The sequence below is a fragment of the Xenia sp. Carnegie-2017 genome, unplaced genomic scaffold (genome assembly GCF_021976095.1).
Source record: "Xenia sp. Carnegie-2017 unplaced genomic scaffold, XeniaSp_v1 HiC_scaffold_2, whole genome shotgun sequence".
In the NCBI taxonomy this organism is placed as follows: Eukaryota; Metazoa; Cnidaria; class Anthozoa; order Malacalcyonacea; family Xeniidae; genus Xenia; species Xenia sp. Carnegie-2017.
The window spans coordinates 5,360,186-5,386,198 of NW_025813482.1; the positions used below are offsets into that span (position 1 = coordinate 5,360,186).

At 33.6% G+C, this 26,013-nt stretch overlaps 2 protein-coding genes across 3 annotated transcripts; one reads left to right on the top strand and one right to left on the bottom strand.

Moving 5' to 3' along the window:
- The first annotated feature begins 19 nt into the window (after positions 1-19).
- LOC124439901 (CLIP-associating protein 1-like) lies at positions 20-22,581 on the top strand. 2 transcript variants are annotated; one of them, XM_046990184.1, is made up of 41 exons: positions 20-453; positions 2,149-2,227; positions 2,310-2,353; positions 2,679-2,735; positions 3,089-3,180; positions 3,557-3,632; positions 3,900-3,997; positions 4,584-4,654; positions 7,787-7,827; positions 8,623-8,698; positions 8,775-8,842; positions 9,027-9,119; positions 9,268-9,360; positions 9,443-9,492; positions 10,703-10,796; positions 10,923-10,967; positions 11,141-11,211; positions 11,579-11,638; positions 11,776-11,853; positions 12,113-12,157; positions 12,268-12,405; positions 13,809-13,867; positions 13,982-14,215; positions 14,405-14,519; positions 14,651-14,769; positions 15,260-15,312; positions 15,473-15,592; positions 17,100-17,267; positions 17,376-17,539; positions 17,640-17,715; positions 18,215-18,290; positions 18,507-18,574; positions 18,800-18,886; positions 18,980-19,474; positions 19,539-19,623; positions 19,867-20,051; positions 20,141-20,269; positions 21,287-21,424; positions 21,492-21,560; positions 21,862-21,981; positions 22,048-22,581. In XM_046990184.1, exons 1-41 carry the CDS (start codon positions 268-270, stop codon positions 22,099-22,101), a joined length of 4,269 nt encoding a protein of 1,422 aa, XP_046846140.1. In that variant the 5' UTR covers positions 20-267; the 3' UTR covers positions 22,102-22,581. The 2 variants fall into 2 exon arrangements, with proteins under 2 accessions (XP_046846140.1, XP_046846141.1); XM_046990185.1 differs by lacking the exons at positions 20-453; positions 2,149-2,227; positions 2,310-2,353; ... (3 more) ...; positions 3,900-3,997; positions 4,584-4,654 and adding an exon at positions 6,110-6,499.
- LOC124440519 (probable G-protein coupled receptor 45) lies at positions 22,401-24,608 on the bottom strand. Its single transcript, XM_046990912.1, has 3 exons — positions 24,293-24,608; positions 23,617-23,997; positions 22,401-22,427 (listed from the first exon to the last, which is right to left on the bottom strand). The coding sequence occupies exons 1-3, from the start codon at positions 24,515-24,517 to the stop codon at positions 22,401-22,403; spliced, it is 633 nt and encodes a 210-aa protein (XP_046846868.1). The 5' UTR covers positions 24,518-24,608.
- Positions 24,609-26,013: the final 1,405 nt, after the last annotated feature.

The following is a 26,013-nucleotide window of genomic DNA, read 5'->3' on the forward strand; positions in this document are numbered from 1 at the left end:
AACAAATTTGTTGCGTGACGTAACGATTCATCGAGACTCGAGAGCCGAGAGGTAAGAAGACAGAAAATGGCGGCTATGCGAGAAACAATGTGTTATTTTACATAATATTTCATCTTCACCCTACCTTGTAAGAAATTGTGCCATGCAACACAACGAGAAAGGAGGCTAATTTCTTAGCGTTACTTAAATTTTAAAGATTTGGTTTTATCGCTTATTCGAGGATTGGGTTAATTTCAACGATACAACTCTGATCTTGCCTTGTCGAAAATGGACGACTATCCAGAACTAAATAGTCTATTGTCAATGGTACAACAAAACGATACACACAAGAAAATGATGGCCAGCGAAGAGTTGAAGAAGTATCTGAGTAATCCTCTAAGTCCGCTTACTGCTGATGCGATCGATTGCCTTGTCGACAACTTTAAAATATGGATAAACAGTGGAAATTATAAGGTTTGTCAACTCTACCATTTATAAATTTTAAAATTTTTATGTGGCGGCAGTTATTGATTCTTGTCCTGACGTTTTACTCACTATCACAAACAATGTTTTTCGCTCGAAAGCTCTAGAAATCCATTATTTATAGTTAATTTTGTATGGCTCTCTGTTGGAATAATTATAATTTTTATATTGAAACGAATGTTTGCTTTATAAGCATTTTCGTTTTATTGAATTGATACTTTCATCATTTATTAAACCGTAGCTTGTAGCTTCACTGATAGTTTTGTTTAAATGAGCATCGCAGTAATAAGAAATAACTTGTGCAACTCATGTGATAGTATAATTCACATCTTAGTTTTATATGATTTTGAAACAAAAATGAAATAATTCGGTTACATGTGTTATTGATAGCAACGTAGGAACCTTAAAATGGTTGTGTAATTTTACATGACATTCCATCAAAAGCCATATGAGACATTGAAGTACAAATGAACCTTTTACACATGAAATTAATTTTGAAACCGTGAAAGTTGCTGTGTTAAATGGAATTAATTGCTTGGTACAGAAATTTCTTCAAACATCTTTTGTTTTTAATATAGAGAGTCATTCAAACTTTACTAATATGTGTTGTATTTATGAATGTTTTACCCTTTTTCATATAAATTATAAATTTATGCAAAATTGTGATATGGTGGTTTTTCATTATACTATTTTCGGTGATACACATCAATTGTGACATAAACTTATCTTAATATACTATTGGCAGAGCTCACAATAATTGCTGGTTATAGGGCAATGATCTGCCGAAAATGCTTGTAGACTGACCAAATTTTTACCTTGATAGTCATTTTGACCAACCACATTTTTATGTTTTCCCCAAAAGTACCATGGAATGGTCATGCAATCTATAGTAAGATCTCAAGAAATTAAAACATCAAAAATTGTTGTCTCAAATTATCTTTTCGCATTCTTTGATACAATTTATGCATGAATTGAATGGTTTAAGCCTTATTGTGAGTATCGTTTCATGCATGTTTGTAGATGTAAATCGTCCTAGTTAGTGTAGTTGTTACAAGCACTGTTGGTGTTGGTGTTAACTGACAATTCAACAACTTTAGCAATAGTTATCTTTAGAATCAAGCAAGGACTACAAGTGCAAGTTACTTCTCACTTTACTCTGAAGGTGACTACCATTGTGTTGTCAAAACCTCAGTCAATACGAATGCAAACAGCTCTCAGGACACCATTAACCAGAATGGTCTACACCTACAAATAGGCAATTTATGAGTATTGGTGACTGGTCAAAAATCTTAATATGTCATGACAGAAGGCATTTTGTCTGTTATTTTGAGCCCTGATTATTAGACAAAATTATGTAATACCAACTTAATTCTCACTGACATGGCACGGGATAGATTTAGGGGGAGCATGCACAATGAGGTAGCCTTGGCAGGGGGGTTTGCCGGAGGGGTGCGTATGATAATAAAAAGGTAACAGAAGTTTACCAAGAAAAATCTGTCATGCTATAGTAACAAGTAGCAATTGAAATACAATCCAAACTAGAGGAACCATCGCTTACGTGGCTGATATAAACAAACTACACTTTAATTTTATTATTTCTTTATGCAATTTTACGAACAAAATAGAAATATTTATTATCAAAGAATAGTGTTTTTATGTATTTTTACAACTTTATGCTTCCATTAGATCAGTGCTAGTGGTTTGGAATTATTTACAATTCTTATTAGAAGAGGTGGAAAATCTGTAAAATTGAATTTGAATAAAGGTAAGTATGGATTAGTGCATAACAAATAAAAGCTATTTTTTCGTATACCTTTACTGTTGTCCTTGTTATCTTGTGTTAATAGTTGTCCCTATAATCATTGATCGCCTTGGCGACAGCAAAGCAGTGGTATGTTATAACTTATGTGATACCTTTTCTTACCGAATGGCGAATGATAACTTTTAAGAAAGTCTTTAAGAAACACTACCAGTTATACAGGGTGTAACAAAAATTACACTACACAAAGTATTTCATACGATTACACACAAGGGAATTCAATGATATTTTGTTTATATGAATTCAAACAAATAGCCTATGATTGAATTCCCTTGGTTGTAGTCATAATGATTAGCAGATTTTTATGAACAATGAAAGAATCTCTATTTATGGTGTCACTTTTTTTTTGGTATACTTTGTACTGTATTTATAACATAACATAATTTCAACCATATAGGTTCGAGAAAATTCACGATCATTCCTTCAGGAACTAATGCACTCATTCACCCCTCAGGTACGTAAACCATTTCTTGTTGTGTGTATTGTGAATAATTGGCTCAACTAGTTTAATATTTACTCTGTTATTAGTCATCATGATACGTTGCTTGTTTTTGCTGATAATTACCAACATGTTTAACAAATGTATATGAAAATGAAGAATTTGTCATAGTGACTAATTTAAATATTATGTTGAATAGTTCAATTGCTATGGTAAATGGCCAATATTTGATTTGATTACTAAACTGATGCTAGAAATGCAAAGAGTTGAAAATTATACAATGTTAAAGTGAAACAAAGACAATATTAAAAATTTAGGATGCACTTTCATTCTATATGCATAGTAGTTGAAAATTTGCTGTTTTTCAGGTTGTGTTAGATTTGTTGATACCAGCATTTTCTCATAAAGGCTTTAAAGTTCGTGAAGAAGTTATGACATGTTTCATGGATTCAATCAATGTGTAAGAAAGTTTGTCTTTATTGTTTTACACATGTCACAGTAACATAATCGAAACTTGTTGTTTGGATTTTACATCGCTATGTGCATTAAGGATGTTGTACTTAGTGTTTGTGATGCATTAAGCATGTGAACTGTATGTGGACAGTTTTTGCTGATTGCGAAGGTTTAGTAAGATGTAGATCAACAGAAACATAGTTTAAATGGGAAAAAATTGATGCAACCTGGCATATGAACACATATGTATGCAGTAGTTGTTTTGTTTCGTCTTTTAATTTGCTACAAGGTCTCTGTATTCAACACTAAAAAGGTATTAACATGTTTATCAAAACAAATGGTTAACATTTCATGTATTTCTCTATCTTTTATTTTTATATCAGATTTGGTGTAACCAATTTGTCTATATCAAAGTTCACCCCTCATATATGCAAATTATTGGGTGATGCTAACAGTCAGGTACGTATATTGTTGTACATACTACTCATATTTCATAGCTTGTCATTATGATGTAGTTGACATTCCAATCTAAAACTTTTTGTATACATTTTTACTCTTGCTGATGCCGACTGTTTGTTCGGCGTAAGAAAAATGTCGCATATAAATTATGATATTTCTTTGTTTTTTACATACGATTTTGATGCAACTATTAATGGAATTTTAAAATTAGCGTCGGTTGAATGATTTTTTAATGAACCGTTAATGTGCTCTTTCTATTCACTAAAGGTGCGGGATAATGCCATTCGTACTCTTGTTGAAATATATCGACATGTTGGTGAAAAAGTTCGCATTGATTTAAGTAAAAGAGGAATTCCACCTACAAGGTATACAGTTGTCACCATTTTCAATTTATTCGTCAATAAAGGTCTCGTATTATTTCAAAATCAAGCAAAAACTATATCAACAACGAGTTTTATTGCAAATTAATTATGTAATTTGTTATGAAACGGAATGAAACGGGATGAGGCACAAACCCATTTTAATTAACACGTGTCTTTTTTACGACCTCTTATTGGTTCTTTGACGAGTATTTCAATATATTGCACTTGAAGAAAATTATCGTATTTCAACGCCTATAATTTGTTTTGGAAACAAAATTTTGCAGCAATCGTTTTGTGGTGCATAATTGGTCTAAACTAAATTATAAATTGTAAATAATCACTTAGCTTGATAATGACTTTGAAATAAAATAGAGATATTGCTTTTAGATCGCGTCTCTTAATAACTTAAATTTTGAGTTTGCATGATGATGTTTTTTGGAGTGTGTTTTACTAATTATTTTTTCGAATTGTCAGCTGGAAAAGGTTTTTCAAAGAAATTGTCGAGTAGAAGATTTATAATGTTTAAGAAGAAATTTAGACAGTGTGCATTTGGAGTATAATTTTTATTTTCTCATTTTTTTATCGGTAGACTTTCATTGATCAACTCAAAATTCGATGAAGTGTTAAAGTCTGGTACTATGATTGCTTCGGCTACGGACGGTAGGATTCGTATAATTTGATTGGAAATTTTTATGCACAGTTGTTGTTATGGTTGCATCCAATAGTGCGTCGTTGCTGGTCTCGAACAATGTTTTGCTCAATTTGCTCTGAAAATTTATGCAATGTTTTCTCAATGATGTTATGGATTGCGTTTTCTTAGAGCATCATTTATGTACACGCATGTGTGTGCGTGGTAATGTGTGTGTGGTAAACAATATCTATCGTTCTTCCTAAATATCATTTGTGTACACACGCATGTGTGTTTGGTAAACTATATCCATCATTGCATTAAACATGTACACGCATGTGTGTGCGTGGTAATGTGTGTGTGGTAAACAATATCTATCGTTCTTCCTAGATATCATTTGTGTACACACGCATGTGTGTTTGGTAAACTATATCCATCATTGCATTAAACATGTACACGCATGTGTGTGCGTGGTAATGTGTGTGTGGTAAACAATATCTATCGTTCTTCCTAAATATCATTTGTGTACACACGCATGTGTGTTTGGTAAACTATATCCATCATTGCATTAAACATGTACACGCATGTGTGTTTGATAAATTGTACACGCATGTGTGTTAGGTTAACAATATTTGTCATTCCACCTAAACATTATTTATGTACACGCAAGTGTATGTTTGGTAAACAATATTTCTCATTTCTCAAATCATCGCATCAAATTATAAAGTTACAAACAATGTTTTTACTGTCAATTGAAGAACAGTTTTTTAGCACATGGTTTTCACTGAAGCTTTCCACTATCCTTTGACCTCGGTTTTCTAGAGGTTATGTTAATGATTTTATTCAATTTTCAGTCTGCCAACAATGCTACCAACAGACTCATAAATATATTGCCTGTGTGATGCTTCTTTGGAAAGCTGTGCAAACCATATTTTAAATCAATCATTTGTTGTAAATGTGCGTAATATCTCTGAAATTCTGCTGCACGCTATGTAGGTGTCTAAACTTTGACTGTGTTTTCTGTTAATAAAAAATTCTGAACATTCTAAGTTACTTTTTCTTGTTGGGGTGTATTAACAAATGTTGAACAAAATACTAATTTTGTTATAGTTGTTCATTCCAATTGTAGTTAAATACATTTTAGTCATCGGATTTTATTTTTATCATGCGATGGATTTTTTCTCACGATATCACAAAAATTGCCTTTGATTCTGCGTTATGTTTTCTGTACAGCTTCTTTAAATTTTATTTTTACTTTAAATTTTCATACTTACGTACATTTCGGTTTAGTTTGTTTCATTCTAGTTTTAATATTTAATATTTTTGTTAATAATTAATCACTTAAATTACATATTTATTTCACGAAAGTTTACTTACGCAATATACTTGTGCTAAATGGAGTGATGGAATAATTACATGAAACGTATAAAAACATAGCGACTTTTTATTACAATGCTGCGAAGATAGACTGTAAAGACAACATTAAGCTACGCAGTTACTTGTACGGATTTTATGGATTAGAAGTATTTTGTTGCAATTTGTCAAGGAAATTTCTTACTGTGTGGTGTGTGTGCGTCTGCCCATGCAGACCAGCTGGCAAATACTGTTTATCGTCTGTCAAGAAAATACTGGCTTTTCATATACTATGACAAGGATATCTTTTTAGTTGTCGTAAAGTGAACGAAGACTGTAAATATTTGATTATCATGTTTGCGTGGAGTCGATCTAGATTAGTTTTTATGTTTCAAGATGTTTCAGAGTAGCTATAGCTTTTTGTTTAAAACCTATGGAAAACGAAACATTTTCGGCGCTTTCTAAAGAATATTACGAACTTTTACACGATATAAATCATATGTGCGAGACGTTTCGTTCGCAGGGTATGTTTTTTCTAGGATATTTTTGTAAGATCATTTTACATTTACTTTGCATTTCGAATTTAAGTGCATGTCGATTTGTTGTAGAGCGCGGGCTCATGGCCAACGTATACAGAAATAATGCAAGTACACTGCTCTATGGAATTATAGAATGAGTGTTTTTCAACGCTCTGTTCTTAGCAAATGCGGCGGAGTGTTTACCAAGTTGCCATCTTTTGCAGACAAGGTCATCTAAGATACTGCAGGAAATATTCTGGTTATGGGAGGGGGTCTATTGTACAGAAATTGTTTTGGATGGCTTTATCATATATCTTGCACGCACATTTCGTTATAACATTTGAGTATTCGAGAAATTGTGCAAGCACTATACCAGGTTATGACCTTTGTCTCCTATATTTTCATTCTAACCCTTTGTTTGTTGTTTGCGTTTTTGTTCATTCCACGTTTATTCCAAAGCTTTTGAAAATTTTTGCAACATAATTATTGTCCCCAATGCAATTAATGACGTTTGCACATGAATGCAAGTAAAGAAGCGAACTAAATGATTGTAGTTGGAGAAATACTCTGAGTTATTCCATTGATGTCTGAAAGTTAAAACCAGTGAAATGACATGCATTTTGACGTCATGCTAATTGACGAAACTTGATTACCTGAACAAAAGAATGTTTCATCTCAGCTAGGTATCGTTATAACAGCACGGCTCTTTTAGTCGTCACTGTGTAAAAATCTAAAATCGCTGTTCATCGCTGAGGAAATACTGCAGTCACGGCATGATTTCCAAAACATTGAATGACAACCAAACCATTGGTGGTGTGCCACAATATTTCTTACTTCTGAAAGTATTTTTTAGTCTCGTTGCAAGTAAAAAGTTTTACATCGTATAGCTAAATATTTTATGAAAAGCAAGTAAAAAGTTTTACATCATATAGGTGAATATTTTATACAAAAAAAACCACCAAAAACAACATGCTTTATGTTACATGTCAAAGACTATTTCATTCTTTAGTGACTTTATGTCAGTCTTGAAGTATGCCATGTGTGGAAGTAATATTTGTATAGCAATGCCTAGTCAAAATTTGTTTTAAGTGACTTGTTCTGGTGGCGATTTTTCCATCTCTTTAGCATTATCACACACGCTTGTTAAGTTGTTACTTAATGCGCTAGTCACTGATGGGCACTGGGGCTAGGCGAGAATGTAGTATTCTATTTACGCAACAGCAGTCTGTTTTTTATGAAGTAAAGCATCTTTAAAGTATTTGTCATTACGTACAATTAATTTTTATTATTTAGGTCCACCAAAAGCGAATGGGGATGTACAAGAACCCGTCAAGGTAATTGTATCAGAGAGAAAATTTCTAGTGGTTGTTGCGTTTGTGGCAAGCTTAGTATTTTATACTTAAAATTGTCTGAATTAAACATGAACAATTGCCCCCTTCACTGATCTCATTTCACTTGCTTTCACATTTAAATGTACGTACTGATAGAAAATTCCATTTTTGAACAAAAGGGTAAAGTTTTCCTGGTGTTTTATGAACTAACTAAGACAAAATTTCTTACATGTTGAATTTTTTTTGTATTTTAAAATGCATTACCTGTTACATGACTTCTTAGATAGGTTATCTAGCGATTAAATCTAAAATGACAGCAATTTTCATTTCCCAAACCACTAAAAGTCGTCCATGTTTTAAATGTGTACGTGATCACTGAACAGCGTTGTGTGAAATTCTAAAGTATCGATTACACGAATTTTAAAAATTTTTACTGGAAATGTGGTCGCTCGAAAAATTTTTGATGTGTCTGAAACAGTTTATTGTTTTTGAAAAATGAAAATTCATGTAGTTGAACACATTGTACTTATCTGTTGTACTCAGACACTTAAATCCATAACACCTGCTAAATGAGTGGTTGGAAAACGCTCTTTGATTACAAAATTTTTGTCACTTGTAGAAAAGAGTAAAAACGAATAGGGAAACATTAATTTGTGCTTTGTGAATCTTATGGTGACGATATTGTCGTTTTCTTTCGTAAAATATATAAATAAGTGACTGAATGCAAAGGTTTATAAGCATTACAGCCTAATCCTTTTAAAGTGTATTGACACTCATTCTGCACATTCGTCTCCATAGATGCGAGAAGCAAGTGTTAAACTGAAAAAATCAAATTTGCGAAATGAAGCAAAAAGCGAAGGATCCTCAACATCAGGTAGTTAATAAAATGTTTATTTTAAGTACAATAAACGTTTGTGGTAAATGTTCCTTTTATCTTTTGCGTTTTATAGGACTTGCTGCGGGTGCTGTCGATGAAAATGATTTTATTCGAGCATACACGGATACTCCAACTGTCCAGGTTTGTTTGCATTTGCATTTCTTTATAGTTGATTTGAATTACTTCTGTCTTGGGAAATAAGAAATAAGATATATCTTTGTGAAAACATATCAGTCCAAAACAACTGGTGTCAATTTGCTGTGTCTGCTGCTACTTCATGTCTATCATTGATCTAAAAATGTATAAAAACTATCAATTTTCACAGATTGGTTCGGCCAGAGAGTTGAGTGATGCGTTAACAAAGATTTCCAACGCGTTATCAAGTCCATCAGATGACTGGGAGGAACATGTTGCCGCAGTAAGTGTTCACCATATTTACTTTTGCTTACTATGTATATGTATACTAGACAATGTGTATATCTCTTTTGCTATGAAAACGTGTGTGTGAATGTTTGATTTTTTCTATCGTGGTCAAGTAATATTAATTCTATGAATCCATCGTATAGTTAAAAAGAGTCCGTAGTTTGGTGGACGGAGGTTCGCTTGATTTTGACTTTATGACACAATTGAAGCCTTTGGAAGGTGCTTTTAATGCGGCTGTAAGTTTTCTTCGTTCTTTTCTTTCAAACACGTGCTTTAAAACTTGAACTTATTATATATACGTATTTTATTTTTTGTCAGGTCAAATCATTGAGATCTGCTGTGGCTAGAGAGGCATGTGTGACATTGAGGTTAGATTATATCATGTGCAGTTAATTTAGTATCCTAACTTTAAGTTCAATCTTCTAGTTTCTATTTTATAATTCAAACTTTAATCCACTTGCTGTTTATTGAAGTCATTTTCTGATGCTGAATATTTTATTTATTTTCACTGCTACGTAAGCATGTTCGCGTTGTCAACATGCCATTAAAATGCATTAATTCAATTTAAATTAGAAATAATGAAGTTTAAATTGACAATAACTTTCTTAATCAAACTCACCACCACCCAACAAAAGTTTCTATGTTTTCTGGAAATTGAAAATCCTGTTTGCATGAAGTCGTTGAGAAGCAAATTTTTATTTTCCCTTTCACTAAAACCTTTTTACTGTAATGTAGCTATAACTTTACGTGTTTTCTTTGAAAACTGTTAATTAACTTGTAAAGCTCCCAAATCATATTTTTTAAAACGTTGTAACTCTAAAGAGAACAAATTTAGGTATCTTTTGGTCTTTGTTGCCTCGAAACATACTTTGTCCTTACCTCCGCTTTAGTTTTTTGAGGAAATTATCTGTTGTTATATCTATTTCATCGGCGTCCTTGCTCAACAATGTTTTCTCAGTTTCCTGTCTTTTAATCTTGATAAAATTTATTAGAATCGTTTCATCATGTTTCTATTTTCAATATTTTGCATGTCTGTATTTTTGCTTCTTTTTGAAGACACCCCCCAAAAAATACAACTAACCCTTCGTGGCCTGAAGTCGTAGTGCAAAATCTATAGATGCGCTAATTCTTTATTCTTCTTCATTCAAAACCAAATGCTCAAAAATTTGGCTCTGTTAACATTGCAAAATGTGATGGGAGAAATTAAAATTTTATAATCCTCTTAGGTCAGTTTAATGTGTAAGTTCTTTTGACTACGGTGTACAGTTAGCTTCGGGCATTTCAAGGATTCAGGCTACACAGGATTCCAACTTCAGATACTCACGAAGTATTTTGTTTCATCGCTTTCTTGGTGATAGTGTTTCAAGTAATTTCCCTCAATGCCATCCCTGGGAAATATATCCTTATGAAATGCTTGAACCAACGAAGAAAATTTCAACAACATCAAAAACAGTCCTTCTCAGGACTTTATTAACCTGGACGATCATCATTTACAAACATATAACGATACTCCCGGGTTCAAACCATTTACTTTGAGTTGTATAGCTGCAGTTAATTTATAATGCTCTTTGGTTTCAGCTATCTTGCTACAAAACTTGGCAATAAATTTGGTCCAGTCGTAGACGGTATTCTTCCAACGGTAATTGACCTAAACGCGAACACTGCGACTAAGGTTTGTAGACATCTGTGTCTTCCACTTTTTCTCATATACCTGCATGTTTTTTTATTTTTACCTTTCATATGAGTCAAATACTTATTACAAAAAAAGCTGTTCTACATAGTTTGTATTTTTATTCAGGTAATGGCTTCATCTGGGGATACATGTGCAAAGATAATCATTAAGGTATTTTTTATTGTTTTTGTTTGTACGGATATGGTGTACGCAAAGGGCCAGAATCCAAAAGGAAACTGTCTGTTCATTTCATTTTATCATCTATTTTGTCGAATGCTATTTGTCTTGTATCTTACTTATCATTATGAAATATATGCAGTGTTATATTTTTGTAAACAATGTAGAACACCCATTATCCCAGACTTATTCTTCACATTACTACTCGAATGACGTCAAGATCAACACCTGTCCGAATGTAAGTACATTTTGGAAATACTGTAAATTTGGAATGGTAGGGTCCTGTACTTTGCTCAGATTAGAATCTGCTTTGAAAGAAATCAGCATAACTTTTATTAGATAACTTTTATATCTAACTTATATTAACTTTAAATTATATTTAAAAACACATGATATAATTCACTAATACAGTGTTTCACGTTTTTCATACTTTGCGTGAAACATTATGTAGTGAATCATTTCAAGTGTTATTGAAATATAATTTCAAAGCTCTATCTGCTCTGATATTGAACACTTTTTGTTTTTATACGTACATTTTTATTTGATATTGTAACTTGTATCAACCATTTAGTATAAATGCTATTTTATGGCTTTTGCATTTCTAGTCGTTGCGCAGATTATGTTGTGCTACTTTTGGAATATTGGGAACTGCATTATCTAAAATCGTAAGTATAGAGAGCATAAAAAGAATATTCTTTCTTTCCTGCTTTGTGCTTGAGAATTTTTCCAAATTAGAAAACATAATCATATATGCACACAATGCTACATAGAGCATCTTTTTTTCATCTATTTTACTTCTCAGACATGTTGATGAATTAGAGAAGGTTGTTCGAAATGGCTTAAGTGACGCAAGTTCTGATGTCCGTGCAATTATAAGAAAGTATGTATGTCATTGAATTTTTTTCATTGACTTTTTCAACTTATTTAAAACTTTGAGTCTATACTGACGTATTAGAAAATTTTAATTTGTATTTCAGCATAAAGTATTTCTATTTACTTAAATTACTTTTGCCTATAATTTTCAACGTATTCTTTTACATTGTCCATTTGACCTGTTCATGGTTACGACTATTGGCGAGTTCGTGTTTCTCATGCGATCAGTGAAAATTTATATTTAGTTAATCTCTTTTTTACCGAAGGGCGTTTTGGCAATTTTCGAAATTATTTAAAGACAAGGCAGACAAGTATGTTATTGTAAATTGAATTGTTTTTATTTGCTGTTTTTATTTTGCTTCGTTTGAAATGATTTGTGTTGCAGCCACATACATCAAGCTTCTTTTTTTCCATCATTCAGAATGTTCAATGACTTAGACAAAAGCAAACAAAAACTACTTGAAGTTGACAAAAAGTCTTCTGATATTGATCATACAGTTGAAAAATCCACGAGTTCTCGCGGGTCAATAAGAACTCGACCGACCAGTGCGACTTCAAGGTATGTTATTCACCTTGAATGGCAGGAACCATTAACTAGACTTGCACTAAACATAAAACGTAAAACTCAATGCTTTGGGAACTAGACTGGCACTAAACATAAAACGTAAAACTCAATGCTTTGGGAACTAGACTTGCACTAAACATAAAACGTAAAACTCAATGCTTTGGGAACTAGACTTGCACTAAACATAAAACGTAAACCACAATGCTTTGGGAACTAGACTTGCACTAAACATAAAACGTAAAACTCAATGCTTTGGGAACTAGACTTGCACTAAACTTTAATACCTAAAACTCAATGCTTTGGGAAATAGACTGGCACTAAACATAAAACGTAAAACTCAATGCTTTGGGAACTAGACCTGCACTAAACATAAAACGTAAAACTCAATGCTTTTGGAACTAGACTTGCACTAAACATAAAACGTAAACCACAATGCTTTGGGAACTAGACTTGCACTAAACTTCAATACGTAAAACTCAATGCTTTGGGAACTAGACTTGCACTAAACTTCAATACGTAAAACACAATGTTTTGGGAACTAGACTTGCACTAAACTTCAATACGTAAAACTCAATGCTTTTGGAACTAGACTTGCACTAAACTTTAATACGTAAAACACAATGCTTTGGGAACTAGACTTGCACTAAACTTCAATACGTAAAACACAATGCTTTGGGAACTAGACTTGCACTAAACTTCAATACGTAAAACACAATGCTTTGGGAACTAGACTTGCACTAAACTTCAATACGTAAAACACAATGCTTTGGGAACTAGACTTACACTAAACTTCAATACGTAAAACACAATGTTTTGGGAACTAGACTTGCACTAAACTTTAATACGTAAAACACAATGCTTTGGGAACTAGACTTGCACTAAACTTCAATACGTAAAACACAATGCTTTGGGAACTAGACTTGCACTAAACTTCAATACGTAAAACACAATGCTTTGGGAACTAGACTTGCACTAAACTTCAATACGTAAAACACAATGCTTTGGGAACTAGACTTGCACTAAACTTCAATACGTAAAACACAATGCTTTGGGAACTAGACTTGCACTAAACTTCAATACGTAAAACACAATGCCATGTATCTTGTGACTCCGTAGTTACGTATCGAGTGTCGTAAGTATGAGACGTAAAGTGACACACACATGATTTTCCTTCGTGGTATTGGATAATTACACTTTTCACTCTGTTGAAATTCCAATTTGAGAAGAAATTTTCACGTAGAGAAACTTGTGATATGTACTGAATGCACTGTATTTACTTCCCTTATGGCTTATTTACAGTAAATATTGTGAGAGAGATTTAGTATTTTGTGTAAGATTGATATGTTTTATTAAGAACGTTTTTCTTTTTAATGTAACAGCAGTTCTTTGTCTTGTAGAGTAACGAGGACTGATGTAGTCACTAATAATAAACCGACAAGATTAAATTCAAGAGAGGGTACGCTCCTTGTACTAGCTATGTCAATTAATTTTCAAACAAAAACAATTCTACTGTTTGTATTTGATTATTGTATATGTGATTTTGACTATATTCTATAACTAAAATCAACAGCCTCACCAGGACGTCGAGCGTTACCTGGAAAGAAAAATAACTCTTCAACTCCCAGTCGAATGGTTGCTAGATCAGTCAGTAGTGTCGATGCTCGTGCAGCTGAACGAGCGCGCATGCGTCGTAGATCAAGAACAGAAGATGCAGTTAAACCGTCAAACTATGCACCAAGTGATGTTAGACCTAGACCATCACGGTCTTCATCGAAAGTCGTTCATCGAGGATACATGTCACAACGTATGACGAAATTATTTTCGCTATTTCGGTTCTTTTTCTTAAGTTTCGTGTGTTTGCTTGTACAACTGAGCATTTTAGAAGTCAAGGGGTGGGTTACTGCATTTTTGATCATTAAATATATATCTTTCAACACATACAGTTGTTGTGCAAAAGAATACTTTAATTAGATCTTCGTTTATCTTTCTTTAGCTGCTAGTCGCTCTACTTCACCTTCACGCCTCCATTTTATGTTTTCACCGAAAGAAAGATCAAACGTATATTCTACTATGGCAAGTCCTTTAAGATCAAAGATACCGACACCAAAGTGAGCATAATTCCTCAAAAATATGTTTACCAGTAATCAATTATTATTATATATAGTTTATTAGAGCATACCTATAGATATGTCGCTGCATGTATTGTTTATAAATAGTCCTTTGTTTATGTTCATTCTAGTTCCCGTTCTGCATCACGATGCAACTCACGTGCCAGCAGTCGTGATCCTAGCCCTACACGTGATCGTGGTTTACGTAGTTTCAGTAGCAGTAGCTTACATGGAAGGAAACCATCTCATGGTAAGACTAACTTTCATCACAGTTCTTCGTTCGTTGAAATTGTAGAATGTATCTCGCGCTAATAAAACAGTTTGTCCTCTAAGATTGTTTGGTTTTTTGCCTTTAATTATTGAATGTTGTAATTGTATTTTGATGACCGTAATTATTTCAAAGTAGCTAGTCACTATATTCCTTACACTTAGACAATTATATGCGTTCTAACCTTATTCTGTCCGAGGTCGCAACTGTTTCCTCGGACAGAATAATCTTGATTGCTATGTAACTTAGCTATCGATGAATATTAACGAATATATTATTGATGACATATTAACATTAATTGCTATGTAACTTAATTTAACTTTTTTTTTCAAGTACTCTGCTTATCATCTGGTTCAATTTCATGTTTTTAATAATTTTTTTGGTTGGAAGGGAGGGGAGGTGATTGAGAAAATTACTGACTTGGTTGATAAACTACTTTACATTTGCAAAATGATGTATCCGTCTTATACAGTGAGGAGACTGGATGCGAAGGATTTTACCGAAGCTGCTGTTTGGGATGCTTTGGTAAGAATTACATTTCACATAGAGAGGTGGATAACTGTAGTTAAAAATACTCCTGATCAGTAATCAAACAACAAATTTAATTAATTTAACTGATAATTTGGTAAACTTCGCCATGTTTTTTTTTACTATTATTATAAATATATAATTCTTTCTTTTTCAGTCGAAAAGTCCACGACCGCGAAATTACTCGTTTAATTCAACATGTTCTGAAGAACAAGATGAAGGCAGTGATACATCTAGTGTACACTCAGATAGATCATCTTCTGTTATGACAACTCTGGTTGGTTTTTCTTTCTTTGTACTCTCATTGTATATACTACACATCTTTTGTTGTATGTCTGGTGAAATCAACTGTTTTTACTACTTCAAATGATATACATCATTTGCCTTGGGGCGGATTAATGCTCGTTTGACAGGAGGGGTGTGCATCATTCTCCTAGCTAATGGTGCGGGGGCCTTGGGCTATTGTAGATTTTTAGACTAACAAATGAGTTAACCTTGCGAATTGGAAGTGTTATTAGCTTTTAAGCATTTTTGATAGAATTAAGTAAATTCTAAATCTTAGTTGTATAGTTGTGTAGTACAGGGTGACCCATAAAGAAAATTTCAATTATGGCTTTAAGTAAAAAGCTATTTATTTCAAATTACAGCCACACATCATTCAGTTTATGGAAGACTATTCACAAGAGTTTCGGCTATTTCTGTCAATTTTTAGTCAATTTATGGCTTTCCCAAGATGTGTTCCAAATGTCCACCATTTCGTGGCAAGCAAACCTGTACTCGTCTGGCAAAGTTGTGAATCACTTTTATACACTCCTCTTTCGGGATGGCTCTTATTTTTGAAGAGCTTAAAACTGCCATCACAGCAAAAATAAGAGCCATCCCGAAAGAGGAGTGTATAAAAGTTATTCAAAATTTTGCCAGACGAGTACAGGTTTGCTTGCAACGAAATGGTGGACATTTGGAGCACATCTTGGGAAAGCCATAAATTGACTAAAAATTGACAGAAATGGCCGAAACTCTTGTGAATAGTCTTCCATAAACTGAATGATGTGTGGTTGTAATTTGAAATAAATAGCTTTTTAATTAAAGCCATAATTGAAATTTTCATGGGTACGAATCTTTTTGGGTCACCCTGTACTTCCTCAAATAATCAACAAAGCTCATAAATTATACATCCAAATATTGCCAACGACGAGTGAAACACGAATACAACAGTTGCTTTCACACATGACAAACCAGAATCAAGAAAATAAAGTACAAACTGAGTTGACTTGGCAAAGTAACAGGATACATCACATTTAGTAATTTATTTCAATTTTAATGTTTCAATGAAAATATTAATGCACGGCATGTAATTGCCTTTGAAATGATAAGTTCCGCTCTTTACACAGTCTTACTGTACAATTTCTTAGCTTCTAATACTGTTATAATAGTCTACAGTACGTAATACCATGTTAGAATTTTTCTTAGGGAGTGCGTAACTTCCTGCACCCCCCACCACCCTGGAAATTCGCCCCTAATATACATTTTACATTGACTAACTTTCAACACTATACTATACATTATCTTATGCCGGCTAATAACATTTGCACTTTGACACGTATGTAGATTATTTACATACTTGAACATGTGGTAATTATAGCTACCTTTCACTTGCTTTGTGTGCTCTTCATATAGCTGAACGCAACTCAAAGTAGATGTGAAAACAGAATTTCGTCATTGCTGGGATCTATTTCGTAGAGAAGTACGTATTTACTTTTAATGTTAATTTTTCAATTTTGCAGGAAATCTCCGAAATTACTCGTTTGTGCCAAAGCAAGAGTTGGTCTGAACGTCGTGATGCTCTCACTGCTATTCAAGCTTACCTTCGAACTTCACGTACTCTCACTCATACGGAAATCGTAGTCTGTGTTGAATGTTTCAATCGGTTTTTCTACGATCCTCATAATAAAGTAAGAATAATCCATGTGTAGTTTAAATACAAGTAACACTAGTTACATCTTTACTCATAAAGTTTCAAGTTTCATAAATATATGGTTTCTTGTGTAATTTATTTCTAGGTCTATAGTGCATTCCTGGACACCCTTACGGATTTCATGGTTATACATAAAGCTGACCTTAACGAATGGTTATTTATTTTGCTGACACGATTACTTGGTAAACTGGGTGGTGACTTACTTGCTTCTGTACATTCCAAAGTTGTTAGAGTCTTGGATGTTGTCAGGTAAAACTTTATATAAGAAATTCTAAATGTATAACAATCTTCCGTCGAGTTTTTCCTGTTTTCAGTTGTACCATAATGCAACTACATTTTCTTTTTACAGAGATTCGTTTCCGTTGTACGTTCAATTTTCAGTAATGACGAAATATATTTCTATGTCAGAAATACCAAATCCAAAGGTAAAGTATTCTGTTGTACAAAACATTTTGTCAAGAGCCTCATTTGGTCGTAAACATTGTTCTGGATAAATAAAAGACTCAGATGACTGATTTTTTCTCCTATCCAATTACTTTCATTCTTTGTTTGCGTTCAATTTAGTTTGATTTAATCCCAGTCTGTCAAAATCTTGTACACAAATAGTGTGTATTCATCGTCATAATAATTTCGGTCGGTTGTTACTATGTTTATTATATGGCATGCATCACTTCCGGTGAAATAGCGGAATTTTATTGGCTTAGTTCCAAACCTTTTTAAAACTAGCAGATAAACTACAAATGTCTCATGCTCATATATTAAACTTTTTATTAACTTCACTTGCATGGTCTTTACTGAGAAATATCGGTCCCTTAAGTACACAACTTCCTACTTGCTTGATCTTTACAATAATAACTTGGTCTAATATTTTTCAGTAAAGGCTTCGCTCTTTCTTAATAAAACTTGATATTCAATCTTTTTCAGACCAGAGTTGCCATCTTAATTTATTTGCAAGGGCTCATTGTACGGTTGGATGCTGCAGACTTTATCAATTCATCGGGTATCCTTTTTCTTTTACCCTCTATACTTTCTCATGTTGGGGCTTATAATGACTATAATATGCAACAATTAACATACAATTGTTATTTTAGCACTAATAGTTTTTAAAAAATTTCCAGTAGTTTTTGGAAAATCATTGTAGATGGTCACAATGTAGAAAACTTGACGTACACACGTGACCTGTAAAAAATGTTTAGTTTCATTTAACTGTACGTAGAGACGAGGCTGACAGTATCACGATTAATCGAGTGGAATTCGGACCCGAAAAGCGGCGAGGTTCGAAAGGTGTGTATTGATGTCAACATTTGAAACATTAATTAGTAGTAGTACACACTTTAAATCAATGTGTCGTTAAAGAAAGTTTATGAGCAATCTTACGTTAAATAAGAAATTTACTTTTTCTCTGAGCATCTACGATTGTGCTACTGAATCATTATATTCTTACGATATTTCAGCTGTTTTTGTTTCGAAATTTAAATTATCCAGTTGTTTGTTTTTATTCTTTTACAGGAATCTGCGAATGTCGTGATTGCGTTATTTGAATTGAATACTCCAATATTCAGTAGCATGTTGCCTGAGTTTTCAAAAACACTTCACGTAAGTTATTTCGTGCAACATTAGCAAATCTCATTTTGTATTATGAAGTTTGAGTGACACCTTTATTCATAATGGGTTTTTTTTCACATGCAGGAGACCGCCAAAAAACTTATCCTTAATCACTTGAAGAAAGTTGACAATGATCCTAGGGCGTACACTTCAAAGTCCGATGTATCAAACGCAAAACCGCCATCCTCTCCTGGTCGCCTTGGTTACCGTAGTATTCCTCTCGCAGCGCCAAGACATTCGAGCAATGGCGATGATCCGGTTGCATCTGTAGATGTTGTTTCTAATGCACTTTCCCCGTTACAACGAGAGGATAGTGCAACATCTCTACGCTCGAATGAAAGCTCTGAATCCTTAGAAGGAAAGAAAGCATGTGGAAACCCCCCGGAAAATTCACCGAGTATTACGTCATCTGGTTATCATAGTGATGAGATCCATACAAATGATACAGTAATTAATAACAGCTCACGTCATGTGTTACATTCAGAACCGAAATTACCCACAAGTCCCTCCTTTTCTGTCTCTAAAAATACTGAGTACGATGCTTCTCGCTATCAAGATGAAACATCTCGTGTTTCGACCGTAAGTAGTACATAAAAGTGTCCATTGAAGTTGGCGCTACTTGTCAAGTTATTTAATTTTGCAGGATACAAGTGTAAATGGTGTTGATACCAAACAAGATAATGTGACAGTATCCATATCGAATGAATCGTCTGATACATTTAATAAAGGTTACAATCTTATTTTACTATAACATTGTAATGTTTTAACTTCTAAACAATGACTGTTTTAAAGAAATTGTGATTCTAAACTAGAAATGTATTACTATTTTTATTACTGATGCTAATATCATACGTGCTTAACATGTTAAGGTGTGTGTTTGTGCAAAATTTCGTATAATAAAACATAAACTTGAAACTGAACATCGAAAATGTTTATTTAAGTTAATTTTCATTTCATGATATATTTAATAGCTATTCATGATGATGTTGAATCAATTCGTCAGCTGTTGATCCTTCTCTCTGACACCAATATCGATGTGAAACGGAATGCCTTGACGGACCTTTTGAAAATGGCTAGGGAATCTTCACCAAGTTTGTGGGAGAGTCAGTTTAAGGACATTTTAATGTCTGTTATCGATAAAATGAAGGATCCTGATGTAAGTTAGTTATTTTATGAAGATGTTTTATGTTGATGTATCATACCGCAGTCTCCAGTCTGCATTCTGCTATTATAATTTTCATTAAGGCTTCAATCAGAGCTCTTGCAGTGCGAGTTATCCGTGATATGGTCAAAGCTCAGCCTTATAGCTTGAATGAACTCAATGGGCTTGTTATATCCGAAATATTACATCTACACAAGGATATCGATAAAAACGTGAGTATAGATAAGATAGCTACATTTTATTGAAAGTTACTGAAGTCTTATCTAATTTTGGTTTAAGGTTGCTTTTGTTGTCGACTGTTAAATTGTCCATATCATTTGTGGGGGGTTTTACGGAGTCTGAAAATTTCCGTAAAAATTCTCAGATATATGTTGATTTTGTTTAATAGTTTTTTTTTATTAAACCTTTTAACATCGACATTATGTTAAAGTACCGTCATGGGAGTCAGAAGAGACTAAGATAAAATATACGTTAGATGTTTGTAGGTGATAATGCATGAAACGTACGATTGTTTTGTTCATGAAGTTTTCCTATATGTCCGCTGTTCAAAATAAACGCGGCCAGTTTTTTGAAAATAACATGCGATTTTATAAAATAAACACAATGAAACGCGTGCGCTGATTGGTCTAGAGCTGTGTTTGCACTAGCCTGTGCAAAACACAAATGAGCTCAACCAATCAAATCTATCAAAAGAATCAATCTGTCAAAGAGAATTTACAAATCGATCATGAATACATTTTAGAGGAAAAATTAAAAGCGACCTTCGGTCTCGGGCTTGCACTGATCTGCTCTCGAGTTCTCCCAAAGGTCTCCTCGGTTTGCATAAGCCTGTTCAAACACAGTAAACATCTTTTATTTCTTAAATATCTTAGCGGTATTATTGGTTTCTGTCGTGAGATTTTTTGTGGTCAATTTTAAAATATATTACTACAATTTTTGAACCAACGCATACCTGTTTGGAGAATGTTCTTGTTAATATTGACTCGTTTCGACAACCTTAGCGGTAGTTATCTTCAGAGTCAAGTGTCGAAATTATTTAGGAAGTGGGGGGAATTTCGATGTTTAGAGCTTAATTTCTCCAAAACTTTTTGATTAAATCAGAAAAATATGTAAAGTTGATCAAACGTTCTGATGTTCCACAAAGACTCTTGTGTAATTGTGTATTCAAGTAATATTTTGATGTTTAACAATGTTTTGTATAAATGTGAATAAAATGTTTTCATTTCTAGGTGACTCGCACAGCGGAAGAAGCAGCTTTAACTCTCTCGAAATCTATAAGTCCAGATGAATGTATGACTGTATTATCACCTTTAATAGATGAAAGCCAGTATCCTGTTAACCTTGCTGCTATCAAAATGCTCACAAAGGTAAATATACGCAGTAACATTTCATCACAATAGTCATTTTCATTCATCAGTTTGATGTATTGTGTAGGCGTTGGAAAGTGTTGACAATACGACGGTAGCAATTAATTTACCCCTTCTCGTTGCACCACTATTAAAGGTTTGTACAGTAATCTAATGCAATTTAACTGTAAACTTAGCTGCACAAGCACAAACCTTGTGTTCGTATTTCCTTTCTTGTACAATAAACATTGTCAATGCCTGTGTATCTAATCAAGAGATAAGTGCATTATCTATTTGGTTAATCGCGCAAAAAATTCACCAAGTTAAATACTTTGATAAAAATGTGATTATGTGTATATATTTTGGTACTCGTCTTGGATAGAAAAGCTTTTTCGTCTTTTTATGGGAAATTTTTCTTTCTGATTGAACGATTTAGTTTTTTACGTTCCGTTTTATAGTGTTATGATCATTCAGAGAGTAGTGTTAGAAAGGAGAGTGTGTTTTGCTTAGTTGCTGTCCATAACATTGTCGGTGACGCCGTGATGAAACCTTATTTAGAAAAATTACCTGCAACAAAGGTGAGCCACTCATGTGTTAAAAATATTATAGTTAATGTCATATTGACATGTCTTTTTTCTTCACAGATGAAACTATTAAACTTATATATAAAGCGATCACAAAACAGTTCAAGCAGTTAATCGTTGACGTAGAGGTGGATTCAGTAAATGTCAATGAGAGGGATGGTGATCAAAGTTCTCGAGGCACGCTATCATAGAGGTCATGCTTTCATTGGAGAACGACTCATGCAAAGAGTGAAGTTAAGAACATTTTTAATATTAATTTTATTGCTAAACCGATTTAGATTTATTGTTTCAGGTTAGCTAAAATGCCTAAAACATTAGTCTAGAAATCATAAGGTAATTGCGTGCATGCACTTCCTGAAACTGCACTTTGACTAAAATACTTTATGTAGTGGGATTATTGTGATAGTTTGTTTTCATATTGCGTCATTTTGCCCACGGAACTGAAAAATTCATAAAGTTCTAATGTATTGTCATGGCTATAGTATGCATTTTTATTTTACTTTTGAAAATATCATTGTATTTCTATATGTAAGAGTTAGCTGTTTGATGTTTTTATGTACAATAAAACTACATAATCTACTTATTACATATAAAGCTGGACTCATCATAATTGCCATTGAATCGTGAATCTAGGAATATTTCATAGAGTTGGATGTTTGGAACGTTGTCCAAAACATTTTTGATTTGCAACCATGAAATCTCTTTGAAACAGGAATGTTCGCCCAAGTTGGTCGTAGCTCACATTAAAGCGCCTATATCTGGGTCTGGGAATTTTAGATAAATTAAATCGAATTTAAGAACATTTGAAATTTTTTTTATAAAATTTTATCTTCATGCGCTTTTTGCGCCTATAGAAGTAAGTGACTCTGCACCGAATTGGACATGTAAAAAGAAGAACACTTGCATTGAAGACCTAACTTTTATTATACAGAAAAACACTGTTATAGCAAATCTTTAAAATCTGCGCTGCAAATTTTAGATTCCGCATGGATGTATAGACAAATAATCAAAGAAACCGTTTTAAAAAAAAGTAAAACTGGTTTTCTCCTTTTTTACGTCATTTTTTGGCGCGAAATCACTTCTAGGCCCAAAAACTCCATGAAGATGCATTTTCGTCCTATCAGATATATTACAAATGCTCTTAAAATCGATTTAACTGTCTGAACGCGTTATTTCCCCGACTCTGATATAGGCACTTTAACATTGATAATGTGTAAGGTATTCAACATGGTTGGCGTGCAAAACATGAATTGATTAATCGGTGTTAATTCATTTCTCACTTGCAGGTGTGAAATTGTCACTCATTAATATTGACTTCATTTTCACTCTAATACTCCTTTGAATCTCGTTCAAAGTTTCTCGATACTCGACATGTTTGTAGGCATAGATAAATGGGTTAGCTGTACTATGTAGATATACTGCCCAAAATGCCAGCTGCCCTAAGAAATCTAATGTACCTATGACTTGCATGGTCAAGAGCAAAATGTAAATAAATAATGGTGTCCGACAGAGCAAGAATGTTACTATCCCAATAACCATGGTAAAACATATTTTTCTCTCAAGGTTGTAAGTTAGATTCATTCTGCTTTGTGTTGTACTCATGATTTGTTCTGTTTGGAGCATGTGTACACAATGTTGTTGAAATTTTCTTATGATTGCAGTATACGTGAACAACATCGTGAAGAAAGGTAGTATAAATGCATAAACTATGACTGCTGTATTGTGTAGCTTCTCTGAGACGTTTGTTGTACGAGGTAACTTGCACTCGTATATGATGTCGTTGAATTCATAACGTCCCCATTTAACTATGGGACCAAAGGCAATGCAAAAGGATATCACCCAGACAATCACCACCATCGCGAAACAGTTGGTGCTTGTCATTAGTTTTTTTGTCTGTGAAATGACTGCGATGTACTGGGATATACATATACATATCGTCATTGATGTACTGGCTAGTAAGAAGAACATATTCAAAAACCCACTGAACAAGCAGAATTTAACGCTGATGGTCTAAAAATGAAACAGAAATTAACATATGAATTTCGTAAATTGTACATCAATTATCAATTTGGAACATTCTTAAGATTCTGAAAGTACGCTAGTTTTTGAAGAAAGCACATGTTAGTTCTTTGTTGTACCACATCAACTTGTACCGCCAATCTAACAGTCAGTTCTTCGTGTCTTAGCTGATAAAATCTTTGACATATAATGGTTTTTGGCAACATCAACCAGGTATTAAAGACCTCAGGAAACCAACTATCGAGAGACATTACTCAAGACAAGGAATAAAATTTAAGAAACTTACATTAATGTGAAGAAAAGTAGTTCTGATAGCGAAAGGTACACATGACGCTAATACTCCAAGATCTGCAACGGCGAGACCAACCAGCAACATGTTGATTTGAGTATGTAATGATTTGTTCCAATACACAACTATTAGTACACCGACATTCGCCAATATTGCTGTCAATGTTGCAAAGCCCAGCAATGTAACTATAATCAGGAATAGTGATAAATCTACACTTTCCATTCTAAATGGCTCTTTATGTCATTTCGATGGAATCGCAAAGATTTAATGGAAATTCGGATATTTATATTTCAGCATTAATTCGTTTGTTAGACATTGCTCGTTTATGGCAAAGTTTTTTTGCCACCCGTCAACACCTGTTCAGATTACGTCTGATGGACACAGAAGTGAGATTGATTGATTCCAATGTGTAAAATGTTCAAATTTGACTTGACTACTGGCAAACATGTAGTAAACAAATGACTGGTGACAAAACAAATACCAGAGCAAATGATGCCGAATCAAAATTCTCACTACTCTAAGAACGTTTATGAATTCTGAGCTCTTGGCGCAAAAATTGACGAAAAGATGTCATCAGGGAAAAGTGCAACTGATAGTATGAACTTAAACAAGTGACTTAGGTTGTAGAACGAAATATAACTCAATTTATTATCTGCATAAAATGCCTCAAGCAATTCTAAGCTAAGTGAGCTCTGTGTTGCCTGTCATGGATGCATGTTGTGAATTTCAATGCACACATTAGAAATAACAAAAACAAAGACAGACATACGTGTATATTATAGCAAATGTTCCAAATGAATGTTGAACAAACAATTTTATATTTATTTAGGCGAGACCCTATCAAGAAATAACGTAAATGATCCTATATACGCCCGGGGCGTTAAATAATTCTGCCGTTCTGGGGGGGGGGGTGTTAAATAGATACGAGGCGTTCAATAGGGAGAGATGTTTCTGTCACCTTAGTGTGAACAAATGAAAACAAAACTAAGTTTGCTGAGCCCAATTAGACTGACGATATCTTTGGAATAAATACGAAATGTTACCAAATCTGGGTCCAAACTTTGCTTTATCTTGAATATAAAAGAATGGCATGTCTATATTCGGAATCAGTCTTATTTTGTACTTTCCAAGGTAGTCTGCTTGTCCTGCTCATGAGTTCCATTAAAGACCCACTATTATGACATCATCATGATAATGTAGTGGTGGTGAAGTCTATTAGAGTTAGGGTTCTCATTAGAGGGAGGTGTCTACGGTATAATAAAAACCACGCTCCAAATGGGGAGTGTTTTTAGATACAAGGTATTTAATTGATAGTAGGCGTTTATTGGATCATTCACCGTAAATGTAGAATGAAAAAAAGATATATTTATAGTCTTTGCACTTATTGGGGAATTAGTTGTAGGTTGGCCAAAAATATTCTACCACCTGCAAATATTATCTCAGTATTGAAATTTCTATAGCGTTCTTTGGAAAATATCTAGCATGAAAAGCCCAAAATATTTTTCATTCTCAGTATAAATTCCATTTTTTGACCGAACAAGAAATGATGAAATGACGGAATTGTTTTTCAAAGTTTCATGCTCCAGATATCTACTTCATGAGATCAGATACTTTGTTGTGGTAACACAAAATCCAGCTCTCTGATTGGTTAAACAACTTTGACATCAAATTCAACTTTATAAATTCGTAGTTTCGTTTTGTCAGAGCGTTCCGCACAT

Coding starts and splice junctions, on each gene's coding strand:
- LOC124439901 (XM_046990184.1), top strand. CDS start 268: ATGGACGACTATCCAGAACTAAATAGTCTATTGTCAATGGTACAACAA. Junction 7,828..8,622: donor ATGTACAAGAACCCGTCAAG/GTAATTGTATCA, acceptor TCGTCTCCATAG/ATGCGAGAAGCAAGTGTTAA. Junction 9,361..9,442: donor AAGGTGCTTTTAATGCGGCT/GTAAGTTTTCTT, acceptor ATTTTTTGTCAG/GTCAAATCATTGAGATCTGC.
- LOC124440519 (XM_046990912.1), bottom strand. CDS start 24,517: ATGGAAAGTGTAGATTTATCACTATTCCTGATTATAGTTACATTGCTG. Junction 23,998..24,292: donor CTACTTTTCTTCACATTAAT/GTAAGTTTCTTA, acceptor TTTCATTTTTAG/ACCATCAGCGTTAAATTCTG. Junction 22,428..23,616: donor GAAAATTTCAACAACATTGT/GTACACATGCTC, acceptor TGAATTTTTCAG/TTCCGTGGGCAAAATGACGC.